This window comes from Taeniopygia guttata, chromosome 2 (assembly GCF_048771995.1).
Source record: "Taeniopygia guttata chromosome 2, bTaeGut7.mat, whole genome shotgun sequence".
Taxonomy (NCBI): domain Eukaryota; kingdom Metazoa; phylum Chordata; class Aves; order Passeriformes; family Estrildidae; genus Taeniopygia; species Taeniopygia guttata.
This window is the reverse complement of record NC_133026.1, coordinates 120,415,252-120,442,913: the sequence shown is the minus strand read 5'-3', so window position 1 is coordinate 120,442,913 and position 27,662 is coordinate 120,415,252. Positions and strand designations below refer to the sequence as shown.

Below are 27,662 nucleotides of genomic sequence, written 5' to 3'. Positions count from 1 at the left end.
TTCATTCTGAAGAACTGCAGGAAAGAGAAGCCTTTACCAGCTCTATGTGTCTGCTTAATGCAACAAATCCTCTGCAACCTAAATGGTCTTGCAAAAATCGTATAGTAATACATACTGACTTCCAGGGAAAACATGGCTGAGCAATGTCAGGTTGCATAGCATCAGGAGCCCATAATTTGTATATGAGAATTCGATTTGGAAGATAAGACAATGTATAGGATGCAACTTACATGACTATACTTTTCCCATCCTTACTTTTGGTAGCCTAATTTCCTTTCCTACTCAAAAATCAACAAATATTGATCCGGTCTTCAGGACACTCTTGCAAAGCCATGGGGCTTGTTCACTTCTGCAGCTACCTCACAGGGTAAGGATACTCCTGCTGTCTTCTTCTGCTTAAAGGGTTCTGCCTTTTAAGCAAACCCCAAAGTTTGTATGCTTACTTTAACATCAATGACAGTGTTGATGCTGGATAAAAGTTGGAAACTGATGCTAAGTTGTGCTGGGGTTTTGTTTTTCCTCCAGTTACCCGTTTTCAAAGTTAAGGATATTAAAAACTTACCAGAAGGTAAAGTTTGTACGTAAAGGTAGTACTTGCATCACACTAAATAATATGGTTGAACAAGGCAGACAGGCTTTTGGGTGGAGAACCCTTCTAGAGGTCTAAAATTAATGAAGATTTCAAAGGTAGTACAAACTGCAAACAATTGTTCAATAATATGGTATTTGCTTATCAGTCCATCTCTGAAGAAAAACTCAGGGCTACCACTGGAGCGGAGGTGACCTAAGGATTTTTTAACATTGTCAGAAAAGGAGAGGGGTGAAGGGGCAGAGGAAGGGGCTTCAGTGTTTTCAGAAAGTGCAACATGAGCAGTGGGGAGATGAGGATTATAATGACCTATAAAATCAGTTTCTCTGTTAAATCCTTAGTTTTACATAACCACTGGGATTATAAATTTTATAGGTTGTCTTTGGATAAACATTTTGTAAGTTTATCTTGAGGATCTGTTAGGTCTGAAATACTACAGCAGGAAAAACAGCTTTACGAAGTGTGTTTCCACAAGTTGTTTAATTTATTGACTGCACACAGTCACTCTACTGAGTGCTGCCTGTTTATTTTCACCTACACAGGTACGGCAAAATCATCTGGTGCAAAGGACAGGGATTATTCTAGTCCAGGAAAGGAAAACGTAGAACCCAGGAACGCTCCGACTTAAAATACACCCACGTTCATTTGGAGTCGTACAGGAGCAGACAGCAGTGCAGGAAAAGCAGATGAGCTGTGGCAGAGCAGCACCAGGGCAGCGCACAGCAGGAGCGCCGCAGCCTCGCAGCGCGGCCGCCGGAGCCGAGCGCCCGTGGGACCTAGTGACAGGACATGGAGTAATGGGACACACTGGAAGAAGTGGGATTTGGGTTAGGTATCGGGAAGAAATTTACTGTGAGGGTGGTGAGGCACTGGAAGAGGAGGTTCGTGGATGCCCCATCCCTGGCAGCGTTCGCAGCCAGGCTGGAAGGGCTCTGAGCAGCCTGGTCTGGTGGGAGCTGTCCCTGCCCATGGCGGGGGTGTGGGATCCAGATGATCTTCAAAGCCCCTTCCCGCTCCTTAACATTCTGTGGTCCTATGATTGTATGGCCCTCCCACGAGGGCACACCAGGCGTGAGGGAAGCCCGGAGAAACCCACACACGGACGGGCGCAGTCCGCATTTAACCGAGTCTCTTAAACACTCTGCACGTGCAGCTCTAAAAATCTTCACAAACTGAAGCGGGCTGGGGATCAACCCCTTCCCGGCCCGCGGGTGGCGGTGATGGGCATCGCGCCGCTCCCGCAGGGCGAGCAGGGTACGGGCAGCGCCGGGGGAGCCTCTCCGCGGCAGCAGCTCGCAAACAAACACCGCCCGCCCGCGCCGCTCCCGCTCCTCGGGCCCGCCCGCGCCGCCCGAGCCCCGCCCGCGCCCCGCGCACGCGCGGCTGCCCAACGGGAGGGCGCGGGCACGTGACCGAGGAGCGCGCGGGCGGGGCCGGCCCGGCGGCGGCGCAGAGGGGAGGGGGAGGAGGCGGATCCATCATGGCGTCGATGCAGGTGAGGCGGCTGCGGCGGAGCCCGGGGCAGCGCCGGGGCTGGGCGGCGGCGCGCGGAGCCGGGAGCAGCCGCTCCGCCGGGTGTGTGCGTGCGCGGCGCGGCGCGGAGGGAGGAACCGCCCGGGCAGAGGTTGAGAGCGGCGAGGTCCCGGGCAGCGGGGCCAGGGAGGGCAGGTGGCGGCGGACGGGCCGGGATGGAGGCGAGGCGCGCAGAGGTGTGAGGGGCGAGGCCCGGACTCGGGCGGGGCGGGCGCGGGGGGAGGCACCGGGCCCGGGGCACGGGGGAAGAGGCGCCTCAGGGAGGCGTCAGGCGGAGATGCCGCCGCTTCCTGGGCAGGCGAGGGAAGGGCGGAGGGATCCCGGCCCCCCGGGACTTGGGGAGGCCGCGGATTCGCTGGGCGCCGTGGGAATGTATCGCACCGTGAGGGCTGCGCGGTCAGCGGGGCCCTCCCCGTGTCAGCGTGGGACCGTGACCAGCAGCTCCGAGCTCCTGCGATCCGGCGCTGGAATTCCCCCGGACGAGGGGGACTGGGACAGGCATGTAGTGCTCCAAGCCGCCTGCTGCCCGTGGGGTTCACTTTCCGTAAAATGAGGTTGCGGTGTGGGGTCAGCTCTGGGGACAGGTATCGTCTGGCTTTCTCGGCCGGATGGTATTGCTGTAGGTACAGTGGGATGGAACATTCTGCTGCCTGACAGGTATTTCCAGCTGAATTATTCATTCATATCTACTCCGAAGGGGTTCTTAAACAGGGGCTGCAGAAATTTCTCTGGTAGAATGGATCGCTTTCACTGTGTGCTGCTTTCAGTGGGTAGTGCTTTATTACGACTGGGGCAGGAGAAAAGAGCTTTAGGTTTTGTGGCAGTGGCCCCTTTCTCTCCTTATTTAACCAGTAACTTCTCTACTTTTTCTTGGATATTTATAGTTTTCCATTTTTTCTTTTTATATTTGAATCATGTAGATCTCATTTTCTCTCATTTTGGTCCAGTACAGCTTACATTTTTTGTCACTAGTAATAGAACATCACGGAAAGAGTGTATAAAATGAGTGAAATTTGTTTAATTTTCCTAATAAGCTGGATTTAGCATAGCCAAAAAGAATTAAAATGTCAAATTATTGAACTGTATGGGATAAAAATTATTCTCCTGAAGTTAAGTCCCCCTTCCCCCCCGCCATTCCATGGTGTGTCTTTCACAGTTACTGAAATGAAACGAGATATAGAAATTGAACATACTGTACAGAACGTTCTTTTCACAGTAGCTTAGGCAGGTAGTCTGATGTGCCTGGGTTTTATTAGCTCTATCTGTCAAATGCGTTTTTGCAATGCTCTTCTTCTAATGTACAGACTTTTACAAGCTCAACTGCAAAATAGAGGCTGTAGTTTCTTAAGAAGTGTCTTTTAAAAAACTGTGTGAAAAGTAGGAAAATGGCAGCTGTGAACCGGGAAAGAGGCACTCTGTGAAGGGACTTGGTAGAGCTGTGCTGTGTCGCTGTCTCTGGCCTGGTAAATGACCTTCTACAGCGTGCCTCACCCTAATTCCTGTTGCTCCCTCTGTAAAGGGAGAAAAATGGTTACATATTAAATGAGGTTGTTGAGAATACAGGAATGACAAGTGTTGCCTAAACATCAGATGTGTGGAGGGTAACACTCACTTCCTGAAATACAGCCGTGTTAAGTCTGATGTTGTAATTGCATTCATTTTAGAAATACCAGCTGTAAGATGGCACTTTTTGTTTTCTTACATGATGTTCTGTTGTCTTTTGATAAAAGATTCAAGGACATTTATGGAGATTTTTTGTCTGTATGTTGCTAATTGCATAATGCTCTAATTAATTTCTTATGTTTAGTAAACTGCTAATTTAATAATGTAGTTTAGCATGTTGGAAAGGAGTTGTAAACAGGAAGCATAAATGCAAATTTAGTAAGTGAACTTACTAAATTTAGTAAGTTTATCATAGAAATGCTCCCAGATGAGCAAGATTTCAAGACTGAATTCTGTCAATTAACATTTAAGTGTTCAGTGTGAAAAAATGTTTTACAAAGGAAACTGATATCTATATTTAAGTGGGTTTTTTTTTGGTCCAGGATCATTTATTGTAATTACTGCTATGTACTAAGTTACTTGACACAACAAAAAGATGTCATATTTCTGATTAAGTATAGTGTTTTTAAATACACAGTGTTTACATGAAAATTTTACATTTACGTTTACATTGCCATCTCTGGCTCTGCCAGTGGTCTGACACTGTACTATTATGACAATATTATTGATTTTATTGATAAAAATGATACACTGGTGCACAAATTAAGTTCTAGTTGCTTCTTACACTGCTGTAATTTTATACAACAGTGTATGATGCCCCAAGTTAATTACATTTATTTTAACAGATTCACAGAAAAGTCTCAGATTAAGTTACAAGAGTTATCTGATTAGCCTGTTCTTAGTCAGTCTTCAGTGAAGTTTTGACTCTTGTAATAAATTGCCTCTTTGCTGATGGCTTTGAGCATCAACCTGGAGAGTTACTGCAGTTCAGTGGATGCACAGTAATTTGTGACTCTGAGCCTTTGTATGTATCATTAAACTTACAGTGATTTTTGTCTGTGTGGATAATCTGTAACGGGAGTTTTCTGTAACCCTTTTTTTCTGTGATAATAGAAGCCAATGCTTATGAGACCTTGTGTTTTGTTTTCTAACCACAGTGTTGTTGCTAATTTGCCACTCCTGGACTGGTTTAAACCTGGTTTGCATAACTTTAGGCAAATCATATTTTTTCTTAAAAAAAGCTAACACACCCTAGACAAGCCTTTAAAGGAAGAGCACTTATTTTCAAGAATTTTCCCAGAAAAAGCCCAAGCATGTGCAATGTTTTCCTGGATAAAAACACAGAAATATTCTGAAAAGGTACAAGTAATGTAGAACAAGGTAAGAGAATGGATTTGCTTTAGAAAATTTTGATAAAGCATCTTTAGTAATCTGAAGTCTTTAAAGGCAAATCATGAAGAAATAGTAAATAGTTGTTCTCAGAGCAGCCGGAAACACAGAACTTGCTTTATGAATGGAAGAGCAGGTAAAAGCAGAATAAGGAAGTTCAGTTGAAAATGTACACAAAATACGTCATTGCTGTATGAAGTGTTAAATTATTAAAGCCTTTCCCTCAGGGTCCCAATATGAACTATTTGCATCACAAACTTGAAAGATTGACTTTATTGATAATACCGACATCTTAATTACTATGATTTACCTTTCACTTCCTTTTAGTTTTAATACTACAAACCTTGGATTTATTTGTGAAATTGTGAGAATATTTAGAGGGATGGTTTTAGGTTTTTTGTCACCAGAATAACTTCTCATATATTCTGTAAAGTTAGGCACATGAGATTTGTACTTGTGGGTGTTTACATCTGATTGAATGCAGAGGTGATGTAATTAATGACACAAACAACTTCAGTAAAGAGTATAGGATGTTAGCTTTCACTGTGCTTCTCTGTTATGCTTTGAAAACTGCTGTGGTGGGCTACCATCAAAGTACATGCACACAACAAAATAAAGTGCTACTTGAAAAATCTTGTTCCATCAATAGAATTTTTTTTTGAAAATGTGTGTCTAAGCAGCCATCTAATAAAATAACTATATGAGATGACAATGCAGAATTCATGGCCAGTTTGAGATCTCAGTGAACTTGTATCACAGAAGGCAAGCTAGTAACAATACGAAGATTTCCCGCAAGTTTTACCCCAGTAATTTCAGTCAGTGATGTAGGGGTTGAAGAAAATATTTACAGGCCACTGAAATCTCCAGAAAAAATACATACACTTTTGGTTACACTTCCTTCTATTCTTTACCTGTGCTTCTAGTGTTGGTAGAAGTCTGTGTTTCCAGCTCTTCTCAAAACAATTACTTATTGTGCAATCTTTGCTCAACACTGGCAGTGTTTTTATTTAATGATTTGGCAATAATTTGTTCTTATTTAAAAGCTTTGTCCAGGAAAAAGTATTAAACTATTTTTATGGTGTGTTCCAAAAAAGTCCCAAACCCCAACCTTAAATGGGGAAAGCTTTCAGTGAATTGTAACTTGGATGGTTATGCACATTGGTTCTGTATTGTTAAGTGTCATAGTATGGGATGCTATTTGTCTTGTTTCAAAAAGAAAATGAGTGGGTACTGTAGCTGTATAACTGATTCTGGGATATAAACAAAATAAAATTACTGGTAGTCAGTAAAGTGTTTAGTGGTTCCATTGGTGAAATGCTGTTGAAGATAAAAATTTCAGTAATTATTTAAACTGGGAAATGTGAGTACTATAATTGAAACCAGAATGAGTAGACAGTAAAAATATTTTCCTCTGTCCACTAAGAGATTGTCCTTTACATAACCTTTGGTAATCAGTCTGTAATGATGTGTGCTGTATTAGCTTTGGCATATAACCATGCTAGAATGAAGTAAGATAAATACAAAATTTTTAGTAATTTTATCAAGATGAGTTAATTTAATCTTGGGAGTTTATTAATAAAGTTTTATCTTGAATATCAACTGAAATTTAAAATTTATAGTCTTCATTCAGTAAAGATAAATAAAATAGAAGTTATGGATTTAGGCCCTAAGGAGTCTCATTTGCTTGGTTTTGTATCTGCCTGTGTAAATAGAATTTTGGGAAATACTTCGCTGTACAGCAGCTGCAGAATTTTTGAGCTATGATGGAAGAATTCACTTCAGAGAAAGAAAGCAGTAGTAGAAAAGCTTATTGAAACAAGTGTCCCCTGAGCACTATCAGCAGCTCTTCCTTACAAATAGACCAACTATACAGCTAAAAATGTAAAAAAACACGGATGCTTTCAGCCTATCGCATTGAACACTGGTGTCTCATGAATATGTGGATGATTTCAATAAGGAAAATAAAGTAGACAGATGTTTGTTGTAAAGAAGAGTAATTCTGGTTGATTACAATTGTTTTTTGCTCTGAGTTTTATAGTATCTTATACTTGTGTTTAGGCCTAGCTATTCAAATTCTGAGAAGAGAAAAACATAACACAATACATTTGCAAGAGGCAGGGAATGTTGTCTTGTTAAGCTGCTCCCTTGGGAGGCTCTGTGGGTTTGTCATTAATAAGCTAAAGCAGCTTAGCTCAAACAATGTGTGAAACTCGGTGATCAAGTGCTTTCTCTAATTGTTTGCTACAATTAGAGCAAAGTGTGAAGAGTTTTAGGCGAAAGGATTTTCACTGTGTATTGTACAGGTGTAGATCATACTGGCAACTACGCCCAGAGACTGGGATTAAATTACCCCTATTGATGTGAAAGAGAAGGCACAGCTCCCAGTGAATTTACCCATAGTGTGCAACCAACGTAAATGCCTTCAGATCATTAGATCATGGCTCTTACACAGCCTTGGTTTACAACTGAGAGATGAGCGTTCAAGCAGATTACAGGCTAAAATTTCCACTGGGGCAGAGGGGAAGAGGATGACGAAAGTCTTTCGTTCAGTACTTGGAGCCAGAAATTTTGTGTGTCTCGCATGGTTTTGAAGCAGTGAAGGACTGTGACGGAACTGTCAGCTGGATATCTAGTTTTTGTCTTTTGAAGGGAGGAAGAGATAATATTTTCTATTCACTGAAACCTGTTACAACTTCATTTACTGAAAGCAAATGAAAATAAACAGGTTAAATGCTTTAAATAAAAAGAGCCAGTAGGCAACGTTTTGTGATCAATGAAGGTCACGTAACATGTCTTCTGCCCGCTTTTGATAGTTGAAGGCTTTCAAAAGGTATTCTGGAATCTGTTCTGGGCTTTGCAGTTGTGTTGTTTTTGTTTTTTGTTTTGTTTTTTTTTTTACTTTGCTTTGTTCAAAAATATGTTCTGGAATCTGTGCAAGCCTTTGTAGTTTGGTTTTTTGTTTGCTTGTTTTTCCTCAGGTGACCTTAATTACTGGCATGAAAAACAGGTATCAGTCAGGGATGGCAGGGAAAGAAGGGAGAGGACCTTTAATTTACCTTCCTAAAAGCAATATTAGTGTGTTAGCAAAGGAAGGACAGAAGTTAGTGGTGTTAAGTTAGGAATTGTGAGACACCTCATTTTTACTAATTAATGATCTCATTGTGGATACCAGCTATTCATCCTTTCATACGCAGTACTAAAAAATAATTGTTTCTCCTTGGGTGATTACAAATACAAAGTTGTTTGTCATCTTTTTTTATTCAACTTAATTAAAAGTGCTGCTTAATCAGCCTCAAGAAGAAAATCTGTATGTGTGTCAGTAAATGATGATAATAGTTTAGTAGAGCATAGCAAATACTGTCCCTGAAAGTCTGCTGGAATAAAATGCTTCATAGAATTTGATGTCACTTGTTCATATTGATTTATTTAGTTCTTCTTAATTAGGAATTGGTGGGCAGTAATAAGAAACCTAAATCCATTCAGTTTCCTTGCCCCTTCTTATGTTAAAAACCCTCCCCTATCATATTTAGGGGTATAGATTAGATGACCATTTAAATCTTGTTACTGCTTGCTATTTCAAATGTTTTACCTCTTTTTCTCTCTAAATGCTTTTTGTCAGAACACTTTATCTTGGCTACCAACTATTGGGATGTTTTTATCGGGATGAGAAATTCCCTGGTAAACATATGGTTGACCTCACTGTGCCAGCCTTCACTATTTTCTTAAATTAATTTCTTTAACTGAAGCAGTTCAAGTAGTGTCAGACTCTTTTCTTTAAAAGATAAAATTATCTGTGGTTGACTTTTTATTACTTGTGAGGCTTGTGCTGGGCATTAGTACATTTGAAGACTCCATTTACAAAGCAGATGACTCGCTGTCAGTTTCATCTTATTCTGTAATAGTGGATTCCACTTAATTTGCTTTCAAATGACAGGTTCATTGTAAAAAATTTGATTATCTGGCAGAAAGCTTTTCAGACTGCGAAGTATAGAATGTTTCCTTTGTGTATGTAGTTACTGTGATTTATCTTTCATTGTACTGTAGTTTTGATTTCAGATTGATCTTGTCTCTTAGTGAGTTCAAATCAAGTGTATTATTCTCTTTTAAAGAGGACTGTTGCTTTGACCTTTCAGTCAAATATTTCAGAACGTCTTGGAACTCATGAAGATAATACTCTATTATCAAACTGAGAAATCAACAATCCTTCCTCACACCACCCTCAATCCATGACTTGATTTTTGAAGTTTTTAAATGCTCAGAAGAACAAAAGATGAGTGATAGGAACTTATTGTAAGTAGCTCAATAAAAAGATTAATGCATTGCCATTTGGTTTCTTTAAAATGAGAGAAATATGCAAAATGCTTGACATTCAGATCTTGAAGTCAGGATTGGTCTGAGGAAATAACATTAGAACTCGGTTGCCAGATGTTAACATGTTTTGTTAGAAATGAGGAAGAGACTAATCTGTTTCTGCATTCTCTGTATAGAAAAACCTGCTATTCAGCCAAAATTAGATAAAACTGAAAAACAATTCTTTGAGCTAAAATCCCAGTATTACTTTTTAATAAGGACAGAGTATTTTGTGCAGCTGTTTTGTTATGCATTTGTGAAGCTTTAATTAGCCACGTCCAGACAATTATCTATCTTTCCTACTCTGTGCTTTGACTAAAGCTTACTAGAAGAACTTTGATGGGATGAATTCATGTAGGATTGTGATCAATCAAGTATCTGGATGGTTTGTGTGTTTGAGAGTCTGGGGCAAATTATCCCACCTGAATTATGGGATATATTCTGCAAGGGCTTTCTTGAATTACCTGGTTGATTGGGAAATAGAGATTTTTATTTGTAGCAACTGCTGTTCTCTAGATTTCTTAAGTAGCGAGATGAAATGTGGCAGGTGACTTTTTCTTAAATGTCTTTATATTGTTTCTCTTCTGTTTGACAGTTTTCTGGTAGTTTAAGTTAGGTTTCTAATTAGAGAGTAATATGGACCGAGTTCCTGAATACTTAAACTGTTCAAAATATGTTGGATTTTTTCTTCTGTAGATGAGTTTAGTTTGAAAAGCATGACTATCTACCTGGTGTTTAGAACTTCATATTCTGGCCTTGAGGCACTTTTCAGTAAGAAACGTGTGAATGGAAGGAACTGAAATGCTGAAAATGGAGTTCTAGTGGTCTTACACTTTCAGGCTAGTAGCTTGTACTAACAGTCAAGCTTTGCTTATGAATCAACATGGTACAACAGTGTCATTGCAGCCTGTTTCCAGCTCCTGTTCTGAGACAAGCTTGCTGTTTGTCTCTGTGCTGTGACTGTCTCCTGCATGTATGAACTTCTACAAAACAGAAAGGATGCTTTTTGTGAAACATTTTATAACTTGAATGGGCAAGGAGGTGGCAGGCTGCAGCTCTTAAGCAAAATGTAAATTCTTTGCCAGGACGTTATCATATTACTGGCAGTGTTTTGGTACTAACAGAGTTTGGGCCCATTGAAATTTCTGGATTTGCAAGAGAGTTTTGGTAGTTATGGAAGAAATATTGTTAGGTGTCCCTAGGGTGCAGCAGCTTTACCAATATATTTATACCAAAATAGAGGAATGGCACCCCCATGGGATTAATGTTTAACTTCTAACTGTTTATGAGTTAATTTTCTTCCTCTTTGATCTTTGAGCCAGATCAAGATTTGAGTTTACAGTGTCCAGGCAGGCTCGGCCTTGGAAGACTATGCCTTTCTTACATTGACAGTTTCTTGCAACAAAAGAAGGGAATTTGAGTGCCTAGAAATAGAAGGTTTGTAACACAATTCAAGTACAGGTGTTTTGGTCCCGCATGCTTCCTAGTCTGTGAAGTTACTATTCCATCTTTGTTTCTTCATATCATCTTGATACTACCTTATTGGACATGGCTAGTTGAGTCCCTACCAGTCCAGGTCAAAAGGTCACCACATTTCAGGTAAATTGCCCATCACATCTAGTTTTAATGGTGAAATAAGGTGTGGCAATGAAACATTTCCTCCAGCAGAAGTGAAAGGAATCTGTTTGTCCATTTGCCACTTTCTGCTCTGCTTGTATGTTTCTGCTCTAGTGATAGTTTTGCTTTTCCCTTAGCTATTTTCTACCAAATTCTTACCATTTCCCTTAATATATCATGTCTTTTGCTGAATCTGCTTTGAATTTAATCAGCTCAGCTCTTTTCCTTCTTACTTTATTTCTCTATAAAAAGGAAGATCAATGAAATAGATTGTTTGTAGGTAAGGTATTTGACTAAGATAGCTCATCATTTAGTTTACTCATTTAAGATATTGCTGATTTAACACACTGCACATTTTGTACTGCATTTCTTGAAACACCAAAATGTGAAGTATTCAAGAATTGCAATTTTATTTTCTTTGTATTATTTATGTTTTCAAAGTTTGTAATTTCAGCTCATAGGAAAAAATAATCCAGGAGTATGGGCATACATTCAAACTTGGTTGGATTAATGTGTTGATATTTTACTGCTAATCAACAGCCAATATACCACTGTATGTATGCTTTTCTCACTCTAGTTATGAAGAATAAAACATTGCCTGAAACAATACTCACTGCTGTATGTACATAAGTTGCACTTGGTAGTGACCCCTCTGCCTTCACTGTACACGTTTTGTTTGCCCTTAGCTCTGTTAAACTTTAACTCTGTGCTCCACTTTTCCAAGGGAGGGGCGAAGCTGTTGTAAGAGTTCTGGCAGTGGGCTTAGAACTGAAAAGACTCCTGATATTGTGGTACTCCTTTTTAAAGGTCTTGGGAAAGGTAATTTGCACATGCCTACAAGAGCTAGGGAAGTTTTCATGGTGGGTAAAGAAGACGCCTTTGCATTACTTCATTGTGAGGGATTGTGGTTAAACTCTGTTTTTCTGTCTGTCCATGTGTGTCCCTTGTTTGTGGTAGAATCAGAAAACTAATCCCTGGTTTTGGGCAATGTGATGGTGATGATGCTATGCTTGCTTTATGAATGTAGGTTATTGACACTTAGGGTAGCTAACAGGGACACAGAGACCAGTGAAATAATCTTCTATCTGTTAATAAGCATTTATGTGCTATAATATCCAACCCAGTCATACACAGTGACCAAACTACCTGTTTCTAGGGCTGGTTTTGAAGCACTCATATTGAAAACCTCTAAATTTCTTCCTGTCCTATATTGCTGCCCCCTCTCCCTTTTCACATGTTGAATCTCTTTTACGTGCAGGCGCTGCCTGCTTCTTTATATGATTCACCCAGAATCAACTCAAGTGAGAATTCAACTGTGGCATTTGAGATGTTATCTCCCCAGTTCCAGAGGTGACCAAGTAAAATATGTGTGCCAGTTTGGAGAAAGAGGAGTGCGTATTTTTGTTACAAACTGTTGACTTCAGACATACATTTAACTCGAACCATGACAGACAGTGAGTACTGTCTGTCAGGACAGAAATTATAGAAGTGGTTGTGACCTGTCTGGGGAGCTCTCAGGAATTTTTCCCCACTGGCACCACAATTTTGTGTTCTTTTTTCCATATGCTGTAAGAAGTCTTATGGGTTTGATACTGTAGAAAATCTGTGGAGCATCACTGAAGGAGTTGTACAAATCCTGTTTGACAGAATAAGCAACAGGATACAAACCCTTGCTATGTCAGTCATGTCTCAAGTACTTGAATAAACTTATTTTGGAAATGGTGCTTGGATCAGTGTTAGGCTGTGTTCTTTGATTTCATCCCTGATTCATCCTGTCCTGTAGAGATAGGTATAAGTAAGGAATAAGTAATCTTGGTTTCAAAGACTTCCACTTGAAAATACTTCTATAAACTTGTTACATCACTCCTCTGCATTTTACATGTGATTACTACTTTAGTTGAAGGACTGTAGTGTTAACCAGTCTTGGGTTTCTGATATTCTTACTCAGCTGTTTTGTTTCTCTCTAGATTGTGAATGTTTTTATCAATTTGATACATTTTAGTTCTAGTAATATAACTTTACTTTAAAGTTATATTACAAGAATGTTTAAGCATAAGATTCTCTCTCAAAAATAAGGAAAATGTCAAAGTTAGATTGCCTGTGCATCCTTCATGTATTCCGCTATAAGTCTGCAGCCTTCTTCCCCTATAAGTCTGCAGATTTCTTCCAGTCCTTTTCAATGGAAAGTGGACAAGCAGGAAGGTGCTTCTATATGAAATCCTTGGATGGCTTAGCAGAAACATTGAAGAGAGTGTCTTGTGATGTGAAAAGGACAGTAAAGCAAGCATAGCTCCCAAGAGTATATCAGTGTATGGAAAATGTGTTTGGACGTTATTTTAGGCATGAATAGCTGCACTAGCTTCTATTTTGACTTGAAGGAGCTGATTGAGAGGCTGAAAGCAACTTGAGTGTGATTAAAAAAGTATTCCTCATTCATGGTAAGGAAAAAGCTGAAAGCAGTTGTCATATTGACTTTAGTTAGGCACATCTTAATATAGCTGGAGTGTTGAGGTGCTGCAGGTTTTTAGACAAAAATACTAATGTCTGGTATCAAGCTGTCTCAATATGGAAAAAAATAAGAATAATAGTAAAAGTCAATGTGGCACCATGAAGGCCTGTTCAGTGACATGAAGATTGAGGAGGCTTTGTATAGAAGAGAAAAGTGAAACTAAGTAATTCCTGTTAAAAGGATAAGCATATATGAGTGAAATCTACTCATGATTCATTGTTTTAAATCGATGTATTTAAAAAGCATTAAAAGATGTTCTTACAAATCATTAGAAAGATGAGGAAATAGGAAAGCTAAGCAAAGAATAGGTGACAAATACTTGAATTGATGACAAAGCATGCCAAACAAAAAGGGCAGATTCAATATCTTTAGACACTGGATATTATGTCAGTAATTAAAATTTAGCTATGTGGGTTGGTTTGCTTTTTAAAAGTGTTTAAGCAACTAAATCTGAGATTTTTTGACAATTCTTTGGAGTGAGTTCCCAGAAGATAAATATTATTTTTGTTGTTCTACAATTATGTGAAAATTTGACTTTGGAAATCACTGGCCCAAATAGTCTCTGATGCCTATATCAAACAATCAACAATTAGCCAAATGGGTTTAAGAAAAAAAAAAAATCACATTGAATTAACATTATTTTCTCCCTGTATTGGTCTGTAGCTGATGTGAAAGAGGAGCAGTAGCTGTATTTTGACTGTGCAAAAATTTTCCATGTGTGTTGATGTGACATTTGAATAAATACACAAGAAAAATGTGGTATCAATCATGTGGACTCTGTTTTTTCTGAAACCATAAAGACCACAAGTTATCAAAGTTGTAGTTGGTTGTTTAGACTGGTTGTCTGATTGAGAGCGGGTGTTTGGTTCTGTCCAACAGAGTGAACCTGCCAAAGGGTATTTTGAGGGCAGTCTGCATTGGCTTGAAAGTGCTTACTTGAGTAGAGATTGGGAAAGGTGAAAGTTGAAGTAAATAAAAAACACTTTCATGTCCATGAAGCCTAAGGGAAGTAATTTGACCATAATTCATTTAACCCACCTAGATCTGTTACTGTAAAGAAAATTCTTCCACTTGTAAAGGCAAGAGATAAAGTGACGTGAAAAAATGTTAAAGGCTTTTAGCACAACTTCCTTTTATGTTAGGAAGATGGAGAGGTATCTTTAAATCCTAAGTTTATAAGATTCTATGAGTGACAGTTAAACTTATCTGAAATGTGTTAATCTTATATTTTGTCTTCCTATTTATATTGCTGCTTTTTTTTTTTTAGAACGCTTGTGAAAACAAAAGCAATAATTCTGCACTCATGGCTGTCAAATATAAAAAAGGCTTTCACATTGCTTAATTTGAGAATCTTTCAGTTGCAATGTGCCTTTTGTACCTATTGTGTATGGGCTTGGTATACAAGTCATGTTTTTTTCAAGTATATTTGAGTCTTGAAGCTAAGAGTGGGTGTTTAGGCTGTGTTGAAAATTATTGTCCTTTGTAACCTTTTTGGTCAGCAAATACTGTTCAACACTGAAGAGAAATTAATTTCAAGTTTTTAAATTCAAACTTTAGATGTTTTCTGAATTACTGTGGTAATGAGGAACTCGGTTTCCTAATTAAACGCTATGAATCTGGTCTTTAAGGGCTTCATTTAATGGCTTTTTTTTATAACTAGATCAGTCTGATAATTCAGTTTCTGTATTAATGAGACACAACAAAAGACAAATTATTTTAAGAAAGAGAGGAAGAAAAAATATAGACCTTCATAATATCTGTGGAAAATATCTTCAAGTTTTCTGAATATCCCTAGCTGCATGTCAGGCTGTCTTTGCAAGTGTCGACCAGCAGCTCGAGGAAAGTGATTCTTCTCCTCTCTCTGGCACTTGAGATCGCATCTGGAGTGCTGGGTTCAGGGAGCTGCACTACAGGACAGACATTGGGCTTCTGGGGTGAGTCCAGCAGGAGACTGGGTGTCTTCAGCTGTAAGAAGAGAAGGCAAATGAGAGATCTTGCTGATGCCTACAACAACGTAATAGGAAGATATCAAGGGAAAACAGAGCCACTATGGGAAGACAAAGGGCAATAGATACAATTTGTAACATGAGGTATTTTGGTAAGATACAGAAGAAACATTTTATACCGTGGGTAGTGAAACACTGGAATGCATTCACCAGAGACCTTGATTTAAAGGTTATTTTCTAAATATTACTTAGTTACTCTCTTAAAACATTTTTTTTCCCACTGTTTGAATGAATTCTGGTTAGTAGGCTCTTTGTGCCCTCTGCAGTTTTGTTCCAGTTCCTATAGAATACTCTCATGTTCTTGCAAAGGTGTATAGGCAGCTCTTTGTTATTCTGTACAGAAATAAGTGAGTTGATTTTGATTAAAAAAACCCCAAATTTTGAAAATGTGTGATCAAAGCTTGTTAAAGATACCCAGATATATTAATCGGATTACAAATTATTAACTTCTGTGGTGTGATTAATGGAATAGTAGAGTGTTTTGAAATATAGAGTATATTTTATTACTCCAGATGGGGAAAAAAACCCAACAAATAATGGGCTTAAACCACATCTTAAGTATGTGTCTGTTGGTCCAATAGACGTAATTGTCTTCATATATAAACTGCCTTGCTTTTATCTCTAGTGGCAAGATTAACACTTACGAAATCTTTAAAATCTTTTTTCACTTGAACTGTTTAACACTTTCAGACTTCCTGTCATTGAGGACTGGAGAAATCCAGGAATTTATTACAAGATGTTTCTTTTGATCTTTAATATCAAGGCATATTATCCAGATAGTCAGTAGAGCTGGAGATAAGAAAAATGAAGAAGTTTCCTGCCATTTCTAATAGCAGTTGTTTCTCTTCTGTCCTGAACAATTCTAGGGTGAGAGTCTCTTTATTTGGGAGGGAGCAAGGGAGCAGTGCTGAGATACATAAAACCCATCAAGGTGTAGTACAATGGAATACAGGTTCTTTAGGCAGACATAGGGTTAGAGAGATTCCTGTAAGGCAGAAGGAAATAGTGCCTTTTGCTGAAACTTGGTTTTATCTGGGATATTGCTCTGAATCAAGAACAAATCCAGAAGAGATGTGCATTCTTCACCTCTAAATCCCTTCCCTCCCTATCCAGTGAGGAGCTGTGTCTAGGAATTTACCATTAATCAGAATCGCACTGAAGTTTCCTATGCTTAATAGATAACTATTGTCAGGGTTTTTTGTGGAGTCCCTTATTTCAATGTGATAGATTTACTTGCTATAAATTGTTTTCATTATAACACTGACTGTGTTAGTCTTGCTTTTCTGGGTTACTGAGTTTCTGTAACTTAATAGATAACACATTCATTTCCTACTGGACATACTCTTTTCAGCTTTTTATGGGAATGGCATGGATTTTTTTTTCCTTGTATTGATATTTCCACTGAGAACTGCAAATAGAAGTCAATGGAACTGATTATAGAATGGTTTGGATTTGAAGGGGCTCTAAAGATCATTTCATTCCACCCCCTGGATGTGACTCTCCAAGCAGTTCCTTATCCACTGAACAGTCTGCCCATCAAATCCATCTCTCTTCAATGTAGAGAGAAGGATGTTGTAGGCTACCATGCCAAAGACTTACCACAAGTCCAGATAAATGACATCTGTAGCTCTTCCCTTGTCCACTGATGTAGTCACTCCATTGTAGAAAGTCACGAGGCTGGTCAGGCAGGACTTGGCCTCAGTGAAGCCAAGGTGGCTGTCCTGAATCCTTCTCTGTCCTGCATGTGTCATAGTACAGCTTCTTGGAGGATGTGTCCCATGAACTTCCCAGGTACAGAGGTGGGACTGACAGGTCTCAGTGTCTTTCTTTTTTTCCCCTTCTTCAGTCAGCTGGGACTTCACCTGACTGCTGGACTTTCCAAACATGGAAAGTGGCTTGTAACTAAATCTACTGATTCCACTCAGGAGTCTGGAATGCAGCTCATTGGATCCCAGAGATTTGTTTATAGTCAGATTCCTCAAGTGGTCATGAACCTGACATTTACTTAAAGTGGGAGGGACTTTGTTTCCTCCTGCTGTCCATCCACTTGAGTGGTGTGGGAAGAGAGGTTGCCATTGAAGACTGAGGATAAAAAACCCCAATCCTCTTGAGTACTGTAGCCTTCTGCTCATCAATTTTTTCCAGTTGTCCAGGATTTTTTATGCACAGGAGGAGTTAAACCTTCTTTGACTTTCCTTTCCTGGCTTACATTGATACCTATTTGAATTGGCTCTGGGAAATAATAATTTATTTAAGATTATTATTTGTCAAATGTGTCAAATGTGACACATTTGACAAATAATATTCTTAAATAAATTATTATTTATGTAAATATGTATGTAAATAAATGTCTGTAAATAGTATTTCTTGCTATTTCTCTGGGATATGTTTTGTGAATTTTGTTTTGAATTGCAAGCTATGAGAGGTAGTGTCTTGTCTGTATGTATTATTTATGCTGAATGGACAGGCCCTCATGCCAGTGTCAGCAAATGTTTTAGGATCAGAGAAACAGCACTTCAGTGGTACTGTGTTGTTCAAGTATACATTTTTATTATTTTTTTCTTTTTGCTACTGGCTTTTTTGTTTAGAAAGGACCATAAACATAGTATGTTTATTGTTTAGTAAAAACATGTGAAACAGGATATTTTTGCACTAGTGAGATGGACAAAAGCATGACTGAGTTAGACTGAAAAGATGGTTGCTGGAAAAAGGGCTAAAGGTGCAAACTTGAAATTAGATAATATTTTAAGTGTTGGTAATTTGAATTTTTTTTTTTAGGATACGGAACAGACAAAATTTTGTCTCTTCAAGTTACTGTCAGACACTGATAGCTTAATGTTTCTGATTTTAATTAAAATCTAAAATGTGTTTTAGGCTCCTTTTTATATAGACAAAGTTGTATAGTTGGTCTACGTGTATAAGTAAATGGATCTGCTGAATTATTTGCTGTTCTTATATACATATGTTCTTCGCTATTTTGGAACCAATGTTTCCAAATCTCCTCTTTAGCAGAGTTTGAATTTCCATTGTCGTAAAACGTTCTCATCTCTGAACTTTTATAATATTTCTCTATGTGAAAAGGTGTACACAGGTTGGCTGCCTTTGAGGTTTGTTTGATGATGGTCTGGGGAAGTGCCAGAAAGAGAGTTGACTTCATAACATTTTAAAATAAGGATTTATAAAATGGTTTTGTGACTTTGCTCCTTTGCATTTTAATTCATAATAGTGATGTTGGAAACACTGTTAGTGTTTTATTAATCTGAGCAGAAATAAAAAGGTAAACACTAGGATTCTAACCTGTTTGTTTAATGTGTGAGCAATGTATACAGCTTATGAAAATGCTAGCATTGGGTTTTCACTTGATTTATGTTATATCTCAGTGGAAGGTAGGAACTTTCAATATAGAAGCCCAAGGAAGTTTTCAGGGCTGCTTGATAGAGACAGAAAGCTATTTCAGTATTTTCTGAATGTAAGTTATGAATGTATAAGGGCCTTTTCTTTATGAATTGTGTGGTTGAATTTCTTGTAGTCTGAATTCAAATATATTTGATGGGATACTAAATCATTTCTGTGTTGACAAATCAACACTTTATTTTCCCCTGGGAATTTTTTTAAGTTCTACTAAGCACAGGAAAACAGGTACAAGTGTGTGCTAGATCTGTGTTTTAAAAAAATTTATATTGAATGGAAATGAGGTACTAAATCACCAAACCATGTATTTTTATTCCTTTGGAGTATAAAATCATTTTGACTTATAGCAAGGTTGCAGAACTTGTAGATGGTAACCTTAAAATTGTTGGCAGGCTAAAAAAAAAGACAGTAGAAATGAGAAAGCTTTGAACTTTTTATCACCTAGATCACTTGGAAATGAAAAAAACACATACTGTGTAGCTGTTTATATGGAGAAAATTGACTCCAAGACCAATGCCAGTGACAGCTCAGAGGCTGCATTTCCCTTGCTCAATAGATTGTAAGAAACTGTTCTGATTGTTGTTACAGAAACACCTTGTTGCAGTGACCAATTTCTCAGTCAAAATAGGCAAGAATTACCTGAGCTACTGCCGTAACACTTTAATAAGTGCTATGACTCTGTAGGTTCTAAAATGCAGTTAGTGTAAAGTTTTTAGTTTGTATTGTGCAATCCAAATAGTCTTGGTTTAGTTTTCTGTTCTGTCCTCTGGGATGACTTAGAACAAGGCAAAGGCTTGCACAGGTGCCAAATGGAAATGTCTTACATTACTTAGAGGAGGAGCTTATGCTGTTAAAGTCTTGTAGATGTAATTATAAATCTAATGATGTTGTGTAAATATGAAATGTTCACTGCTAGGAGTGTACAATTACAAATGTTTTTGTAATACATCCAATTCATTTATACCTCCTTGTAATTTGTAACAAAACAGCTCTTCCCTTTGCAGTGTTGCAAATGTGCCACTGTATTTTACCCAAAAAGTAAGTTTAAAGCTTATAACTTATTTTGCCTTTGTCTTTTCAGTTAAATTTCTAACAAAGTGAGCAAAGTCATCCTTTTTTCTCACCTTCCAGTTTCACTGTGTTTTTAAACTGTCAAGTAAAACTCCTTTTACCTTTGAAAAATTGATGAAATGTACTTAAGTGTGCATGTTTGTTGTTGAACTTTATTTAGTATTTCAAATATTCCATATAATTTCTTTATAGAAACGATTACAAAAAGAACTATTGGCATTTCAAAATGATCCACCTCCGGGAATGACTCTAGATGAAAAGAGTGTACAAAATTCAATTACACAGTAAGTATATATACTGTTTTATTTCTACTATCGTGCTGAAAAGACTAAGTAATGAGAAGTTCTCTTCATTCTTCCACCACTTACGCCAAGTAACATTGTGAATTTTGCTTTTAGTCTAGGCAATGAAACATTGTTCTCCTTAGTAAGCATATTGCTGTAATGTGTTGGACACTTTCAGGAGCAGGGTAGCGAATTTACTAAATTTTTATTAGGTGTTTTACTGTCTAACAAACTGTCAATTGGTAAAAACTTCTGCATATTTTAGAATAAAATTATTTTATTATCTTTCATAGCTACTAACCTCCAAAACTATTCTAGATTTATTGAAATAATGGAGTCATTGTTTTAGAGTTCTGTGACATTTGAATAGAATATATGTCATAGCTGTTAATTTTAATTACCTACTTTCACTAAGGCAAGTGGAGAAGACTTCTTAAAAATCAAAGTTGTCTGGGTACACTTGTTTGCACTTTTTTCCCTGCCTTGACTTTCTTCGTGATTTATGAAATAGGAAGAGAAACATGGTAAAATATTCAGTGTCTGTTGAAATGGACATTGTTCATTTGTGAATGGGGTTGTTCTTGTTATTAATCTATATTTTAACTGATGGAAATTCAAAAGATTCAGACTTTCACATTTTTTTCTCATAACCTTCTTAGTTTCATTTTAGAGAAGTGTTAAAAATTGAGCTCTTGTAAACATTGCTGAGCATATGATCTCAGACTATAAGTTCTGGACTATGTTATCAATTGATGGAGCAGCTTAAACATAGAGCTGAATTTTTATGTTTTCACATCTGCATTTTGGGTGGTGGCATTCAGACCATGTTGCATGAGGCTTTTCAGAGACTCATATATACTGAGTTAAACACTCACTGCTCTTTAAATTACGCTGGCCTTTGTGATACTTCAGATGAGTATGACTAAAACTGAAATAGCAATTTTTAATTTTCTGCAAAAATGAGTCAGTCTAATAATGGTATTAACTTATTTCAACAAAAAACTATTAAAACAATGTTTAGAGCAGATTGAAAAGGATATCTCTGTTTCCAGAGTACAACCTCATTATAATTTCTGCCCTGTACAACTTTTAGACCTTTTAATACCTTGAACATAATACTTCCTGTTTACTGTCATGCTAGATTTTTAAACTGTCACTGTTTTAGAAGCTTCTTGTCAAAAGTAAAATGATATTTTTTTGTCTCTGAGGGTTTTTGGTATCAGGTATCATGTTTTGAGTTCATTAATCAAGTTACAGTTCCAATTGGTTGTGTTAAAAATTTGTGTAGCAATACTTGCTTGGCTTTTAAAGATGTTGAATAAAATAATGGGATCCCATGATGCAACGGAGTAATTTAAAACATTGAGCAATCTTTTATTTTAAATATACACGGATTAGAAATTTGAGAAGGCTAAACTTTAAAACAGGAAATATGGGTTCTACTGATTCCTTGGCCATAAAAGGAGCAATGTCCAGGCAAAGTTATCTTCTACTTAAAGTAAACTATTTAAAAAACTTGAAAGTGGAAGTTCTGGATCACAAGAACCAATAAATCTAAAGAGTATTGCTGCGCTGTGTGTATAAATGTAAAGCAGAAGGCAGAAGAAGAGATAAGTGATCAGGATTAAATCAAAGGCATCTTCACAAAATTAAAATATGAAACGTACTTCATCAGGCTTCACTGTATAGCCACTGTGCTACTGTTGAAGATGCATTCCTCTTGAAGAGTGTGAGAGCTAGCAGTTTTTCTCAAAAATGCCAAAAACCAAAACACAACAACAATAATACAACCAGAAAAAAAAAAAAAAGCCGAAGAGTGACAGAGGGGAAAATAAAAAATATGCATGGCTTAAATACTGGGAGAGAAAGAGTATATATTACAGAAGGATCATCAGAGCTGCCAGCTGGAGATGTTGATTTGTCTGAGTATGCTGCTGTTCTGCAAAATCTCAGCTGCCTTTCTTGAGTTGATGTAAACCATATCTGAGTGTTTTGGTATTCTCTTTGTCCTAGCATGTTGCTTAGATCTGTAAAACTCAATCAAAGGTAAAAAACCAAAAGTGGGAAAGTGATACCGCAAAGGATGGTATTAAGTGGTCAGCAGGACTCTAAAATCAGGGAAGTTAGACAGCAGAATGTTGCTGTATGTGTTGAAAAATATGCAAAACAACTGGTTTTAGCTGTACTAGAAAAACCACAATGGAAACCCAACAGCAATAAAATCCCCACATGCAACACCACCACCCTCTTCCCCAGCAACTCCACCAGTCAGTTACTTTAATGGTATTATTGTGGAAGGAGCAGAAGCAGAGGAAAAAGAATACTGATACACTGAGCTGTTATTTTCATCACAGATTCAAATTACCCTTTTTTTTGGATTTTGTTTTAATTTGCTGGGACCTTTTAACTTTTCCACTATTAACTTCTCCATTTTTGGTTCCATTACCTGCAAGATACCATTTAATTTCTGAGTTTTACAGATGTAAGTACAAGATGACCTTTGCCCTGTCCCCTTGGTTACAGATATTATTTTTATAAACCATATTGAATTTTCCTTGACAGAAAAGTAAAACAACCCAAAAGACAATGTGTACTAGTTTGTTTCCTTCCAAACCTTTTAAATTTTCAAGCAGGGTTTTTTTTTTTCAGCTCTGTTGTCTCACATTAAGAGCCATTTCTTGGGAACTGATGGGCTGTGTATAGTTCAAGTCATAATTACATTTATAATTTGCATCACTCTGTCAGTGCCTGTATGAAAAACACCAAGCTTGTTTCTTTTAAATACAGGCTTGATGTATTGCTCACCTTTGTGATTGCTGCAGTGTTAGAAGAGAAGTTAGACGGCCTGGCTGTGATTGATATTTGATTAGTCCAGTGCTCCAGGAGTACAAATATTAATTTGTCAGTCCACAAAGCTAACAGCTTTTTCCCCTATTCCTTAGGTGGATTGTAGACATGGAAGGTGCTCCAGGAACACTCTATGAAGGGGAAAAATTTCAGCTTTTATTTAAGTTTAGTAGTCGGTATCCATTTGATTCGCCTCAGGTAACTGCTGCCTTCTTTCTCTCTTCCTGCTACCTTCAGGTTACAGCCGTATGACGTGTGCTGAGTATTGTATTATCCACATAGCCCAATGTCAGCTTTGCTTACTTTAATTTGTATTAAACACATTATGCAGATGCCTTTTCTTTACAAATAATTCTACAGTGAAATATAGGACTCTGATGTCTGCTTGAACAGATGAAAGCAGTGTAACCTAGAGGCTTCTTTGATGTTGATATTCATGTCATGAAATACAGGGTAAAGTAGGAAGATCCCCTTTACTGTGATGAAGGAGCCAAGTAAACAATAAACTCCTGCTTCATCCCTTCTTACTTTCAGCATATTTTTTCTGGTTGATTTTTAAGACTCTTGCATCTTCTCTGCTGCCATTGTTAATACAGCTGAAGAAATACTGTGCTTCTGATAGGGATTCTCATAGATACATGATATGCTTGAGACCTGCAAATAATGTTATAACTGAGGTATGTGATACTGTGTTGTTTCCAAGACAGCCTAGAGAACTGAAGGGACAGCAAAACTTACAAACTGCAGAATGTGCTGTGTACAGCCATTCCTCCATTACCTGAGGGAAACACTTCAAAATATTCCTGATAAGAGTAGTGATCAGCTATCACCCCTGCTTTTCTGAAAAAGGAAGGAGAAAAGCAAGAGTGTCTTAGTTCTTGTCCTGTCTCTTTCAGCTCAGAGTTCTACAAATTATCTCTGCAACTTCTCTCGTTGATGTTAAAACTGAAGCATGGAGCTGTGAGAGGCACTTTAGCCATAAAAATTAACATATTTTTAGGTACCATGATAAGCACTAGAATGCTGACTTTCAGTCTTTTATAGAATAAACTGGCTACTTACACTTCTGCACCTCATCAGTTTTGCAAGGTACTAATTATAGGTAATCCACAAGAGAGTAACCAGTTTAATTTGGTTCCAGGTTGTTTGTCTTCATTACCCAACCTGTGTCTATGGCTCTGTGCAATTTATTGTAAAGCAGCAAATTAGATCCATACATCTACACTGAGTTTTATCACAGAAAACAATTAAAATTTAAGTACTGGATACTGGATTGTTTCAGATGGCTAGAATTTCAATTTTGCAAACATTGTTGTGCAGTAGGGTCATTCTGCACTACAATTTCTTGGTCATAATTACCTCTCCTGCAAATCTAGTTACTGTGAATTGACAGTTTTCACTTGTGCTGCTTTAATCACTTGGATGTTTTCTGCCTGTAAATGTATGTTGTCTGTCATAGAGTGCATGCTTCTATTTACCTAGTCTGCCTAGTTTAAGTTGTCATGTAAAAACAGGATATTAGTTACAAGTGAAATACATTACAGAATTATGAAGGTAAGCCCTTCAATGCTTAAGAAATACCAGTTTAAAGACCTGTGAAAGATCATTCTGTATCCAGTTTCTCTTATGCCTTAGAAACCTGTCTGCCATTTTGCAGATAAATTAAGCTCTCTAATTTCAGTTTCCTATATGATGAAAGTGTTACTTGTCACCAGTGAGGAGGTGGGTGTCTGTGTACATGTTTTCATACTTTTATGCATACCTATATAGCTTAAGAAACACTTAAGAAACTGCTGGGTATTATAGTTATGAGTGGTAGAGATTTATGTTTTTGTTGCATAAAAGGAGTTGGCAAAGAAGTTCAGGAGTATAATACTGATATGAAGATTTTACTTTTATTCTCTTTCTGTTGGTCCTGAACCAATGATGTTTGACAAAAAACTTGATGTAAGAGTAGTAGTGGTCAAAATTGCTTTTCTAGCCCTTTTTGACTGTGATATTATCTTTTAATAGAGAGGAGTTGAGGTTCTAAATGCCTTTCTTATATACTCCATCTTTCTTATATACTCCATGTCAAATAAAAACTTCTCTATTTGAAGTAGTGTTTTAAAAATATTTCCTATTTGGCAAACTTCAGTATATTTTGGTTTCACAAGTCCTTTACTTGTAGTTAATAAGATTGATGAATTGTAGTTTTATTCTTCATGCTGGAACCTGGATGAGTTGTCCAGAACTTTATTCCTGTTGTGTCCAGGTTTATAGAAATATTCATTTGTGAATTTTGTTGTGCTTCTTGGTGTATAACATTGTGGCTTATATAATCATTAAAATCCAGTGTTTTGGCAAGACAGCTGTATTCCTTAGGACGTGGAAGACCGAGGCTGCAAGATTTTGCATTGTCTTTACATTGTTACCTTTACACTTTTTCTATGCTATGTTAATATAAAATCCCCTATATCTGACCATTTATTTAACTCCACCTTCACTAGCTATTTAGGCTTCCATTGATTATTTTACATTTCACTTAATAGTTTCTAAAATGGAATTAGCCCAATGTGGTAAAGTGTGTTATTTGGTGTTAGTGAAAATGGCAGATCTGCTTCTTAAATAAGATTATATTGTTTCCCCAAACCAATATAGTTTTATTTAAAATGGGGACTATAAATTAGTTATTTTTGTTCTTTTTTTTAGGTCATGTTTACTGGAGACAATATCCCTGTTCATCCTCATGTTTATAGCAATGGTCATATCTGTTTATCCATTCTAACGGAAGACTGGTCTCCAGCCCTCTCAGTGCAATCTGTTTGTCTTAGCATTATTAGCATGCTTTCCAGCTGCAAAGAAAAGGTATGGGCTTTTTTAGCGCTGTTGAAGTAGAATAAGTAAAAGTTAGTAATTTTCTACTTTACAAAGTAAACTTTTCATTTTTCAAATTCTGAAATAGGCAAAACTACTGTATCTACATTTTTACTACTGAGAAAATACTAAGCTAGAACTGCAAAATAAACAGTGCAATAAGTACTTTGCCACTGTTTTCATGGTAACCTGTTTATTTATCATTACTGACACCCTTCCAGTTGTACTAACTACGAAGTTCAGTCATGCTTTAGGACAATTCTTTGTAAAATTATCCTTCCTCTAAAGGCAGTGCAGAATGACTAGTGTAATGTCTTTAGTGCAGATGTTTCTAACTTTGCATCTGTACTATTTCAGTGAACTTGATAATTTTCATTTCAGGGAAGTAAATGGCGCTGAGCTGCTTTTCTGGCACTAATATCTTAGAAACCTTTTTGTAAAGAGATTGCCCTTTCACTTTTGACCATTTCTTTCGCAGAGGGCTGTCTGTGGAATTTAGATGTGGTCAGAGCTTGTCCATATGTGCTATCCAAGCATGCCTATTTATTTTGCATCCCAATCAGTCCTAGTCATATATGTAGTCAAAAAAACACCCCAAAATGGTTTTTTTTTTATCCTATGCATTTTGTAAATGATGACACTTACAATGAAAACCAAAGAATATGTAATAATGATCAGATACAGATACTTAAATTCATTTATTCACCCACACTAAACTGAGCCTTAGAATGGGAATTGGATGTAATGGATCAGAATTAGATTCTAAACTGCAAAGGAATTTAATTTTGGGGAGTTTTTTGAACAACAGCTGTTTCTTGTGAATTAGTTTATTTTGTTTGTTTGTTGTTTTTTTTTTTTTCATTTTTTCTCCCCTATTTATCACTAAACTGTATGATATTTTTTACTATTTTATTTTCTTGGAGTATCTCAAGTAAGAATTTGTTACCTGGATCTTTAAGAGATTTTTCTTGACCAAAAAGGTCTAAGCCTGCTTGTTACCTCATTTTCACTGCATTCACATGGTAATCTTTCATAATCTTATTAAATAGCTCATGTATTACAATATGAGGATTGTTTGATTATTTGTAGGTCTTTTCTTCTGTTGCAGAGACGACCTCCAGATAACTCATTTTATGTAAGAACATGTAACAAGAATCCAAAGAAAACAAAATGGTGGTATCATGGTAAGTATCTAACTAGAACCAGAAATTTTTAACTTCTTTTCAGGCTGAAGGCAATTGAATTGTAGGAAAGTAGGATAAATGTGTTCAAAGCATTAAACTAATTTTTTTTCAACTCAAAAAGTTATTTAAATCCTGTTTCTGATATACTCTGATTTTTTTTTTCTGTATCACATCTGAATAATTCCTGGTGGAAATTTAAGCATATTTAAAATTATAGGATTGACTTTGAATGAAAGTTCTTGTAAAGTGTATCAATCCATGGCAATTTCAAAGTTTGGGATTGGGGAAAGTCCATGATGAAACTAGGTTTTGCTCCAAAGTATTTTTTTTGGTTACTGTTATTAACACTTTAAAAACTTTTATGTTGTTGAAAAGATACCTATATATTTGTAAACAGCTATGTGTTTTGATAGATTCCACTCTTAATCATAATTTCCATTATGGGACAGTTGACTGACTCTAAAGGTTCCTAAAAACGAATACTCAATAATATCGTAATAAGATTCTCCATGG

At 37.3% G+C, this 27,662-nt stretch overlaps 1 protein-coding gene across 3 annotated transcripts in view; it reads left to right on the top strand.

Moving 5' to 3' along the window:
* Nucleotides 1–1,935: 1,935 nt before the first annotated feature.
* The window catches only part of UBE2W (ubiquitin conjugating enzyme E2 W), a 44,190-nt gene continuing 18,463 nt past the window's right edge, over nt 1,936–27,662 (top strand). The window contains exons 1-5 of one of the 3 annotated variants that reach the window (XR_012054173.1): nt 1,936–2,084; nt 20,171–20,262; nt 23,205–23,307; nt 25,801–25,956; nt 27,055–27,149. Coding sequence is in view for 2 of the 3 variants with exons in the window: in XM_041713937.2 (XP_041569871.1) it covers nt 2,070–2,084; nt 20,171–20,262; nt 23,205–23,307; nt 25,801–25,956; nt 27,074–27,149 (442 nt within the window). In the remaining variant the exon portion in view is untranslated. The remainder of the gene's footprint in view (nt 2,085–20,170; nt 20,263–23,204; nt 23,308–25,800; nt 25,957–27,054; nt 27,150–27,662) is intronic. The other 2 variants (XM_041713937.2, XM_002199296.7) reach the window with 2 other exon arrangements.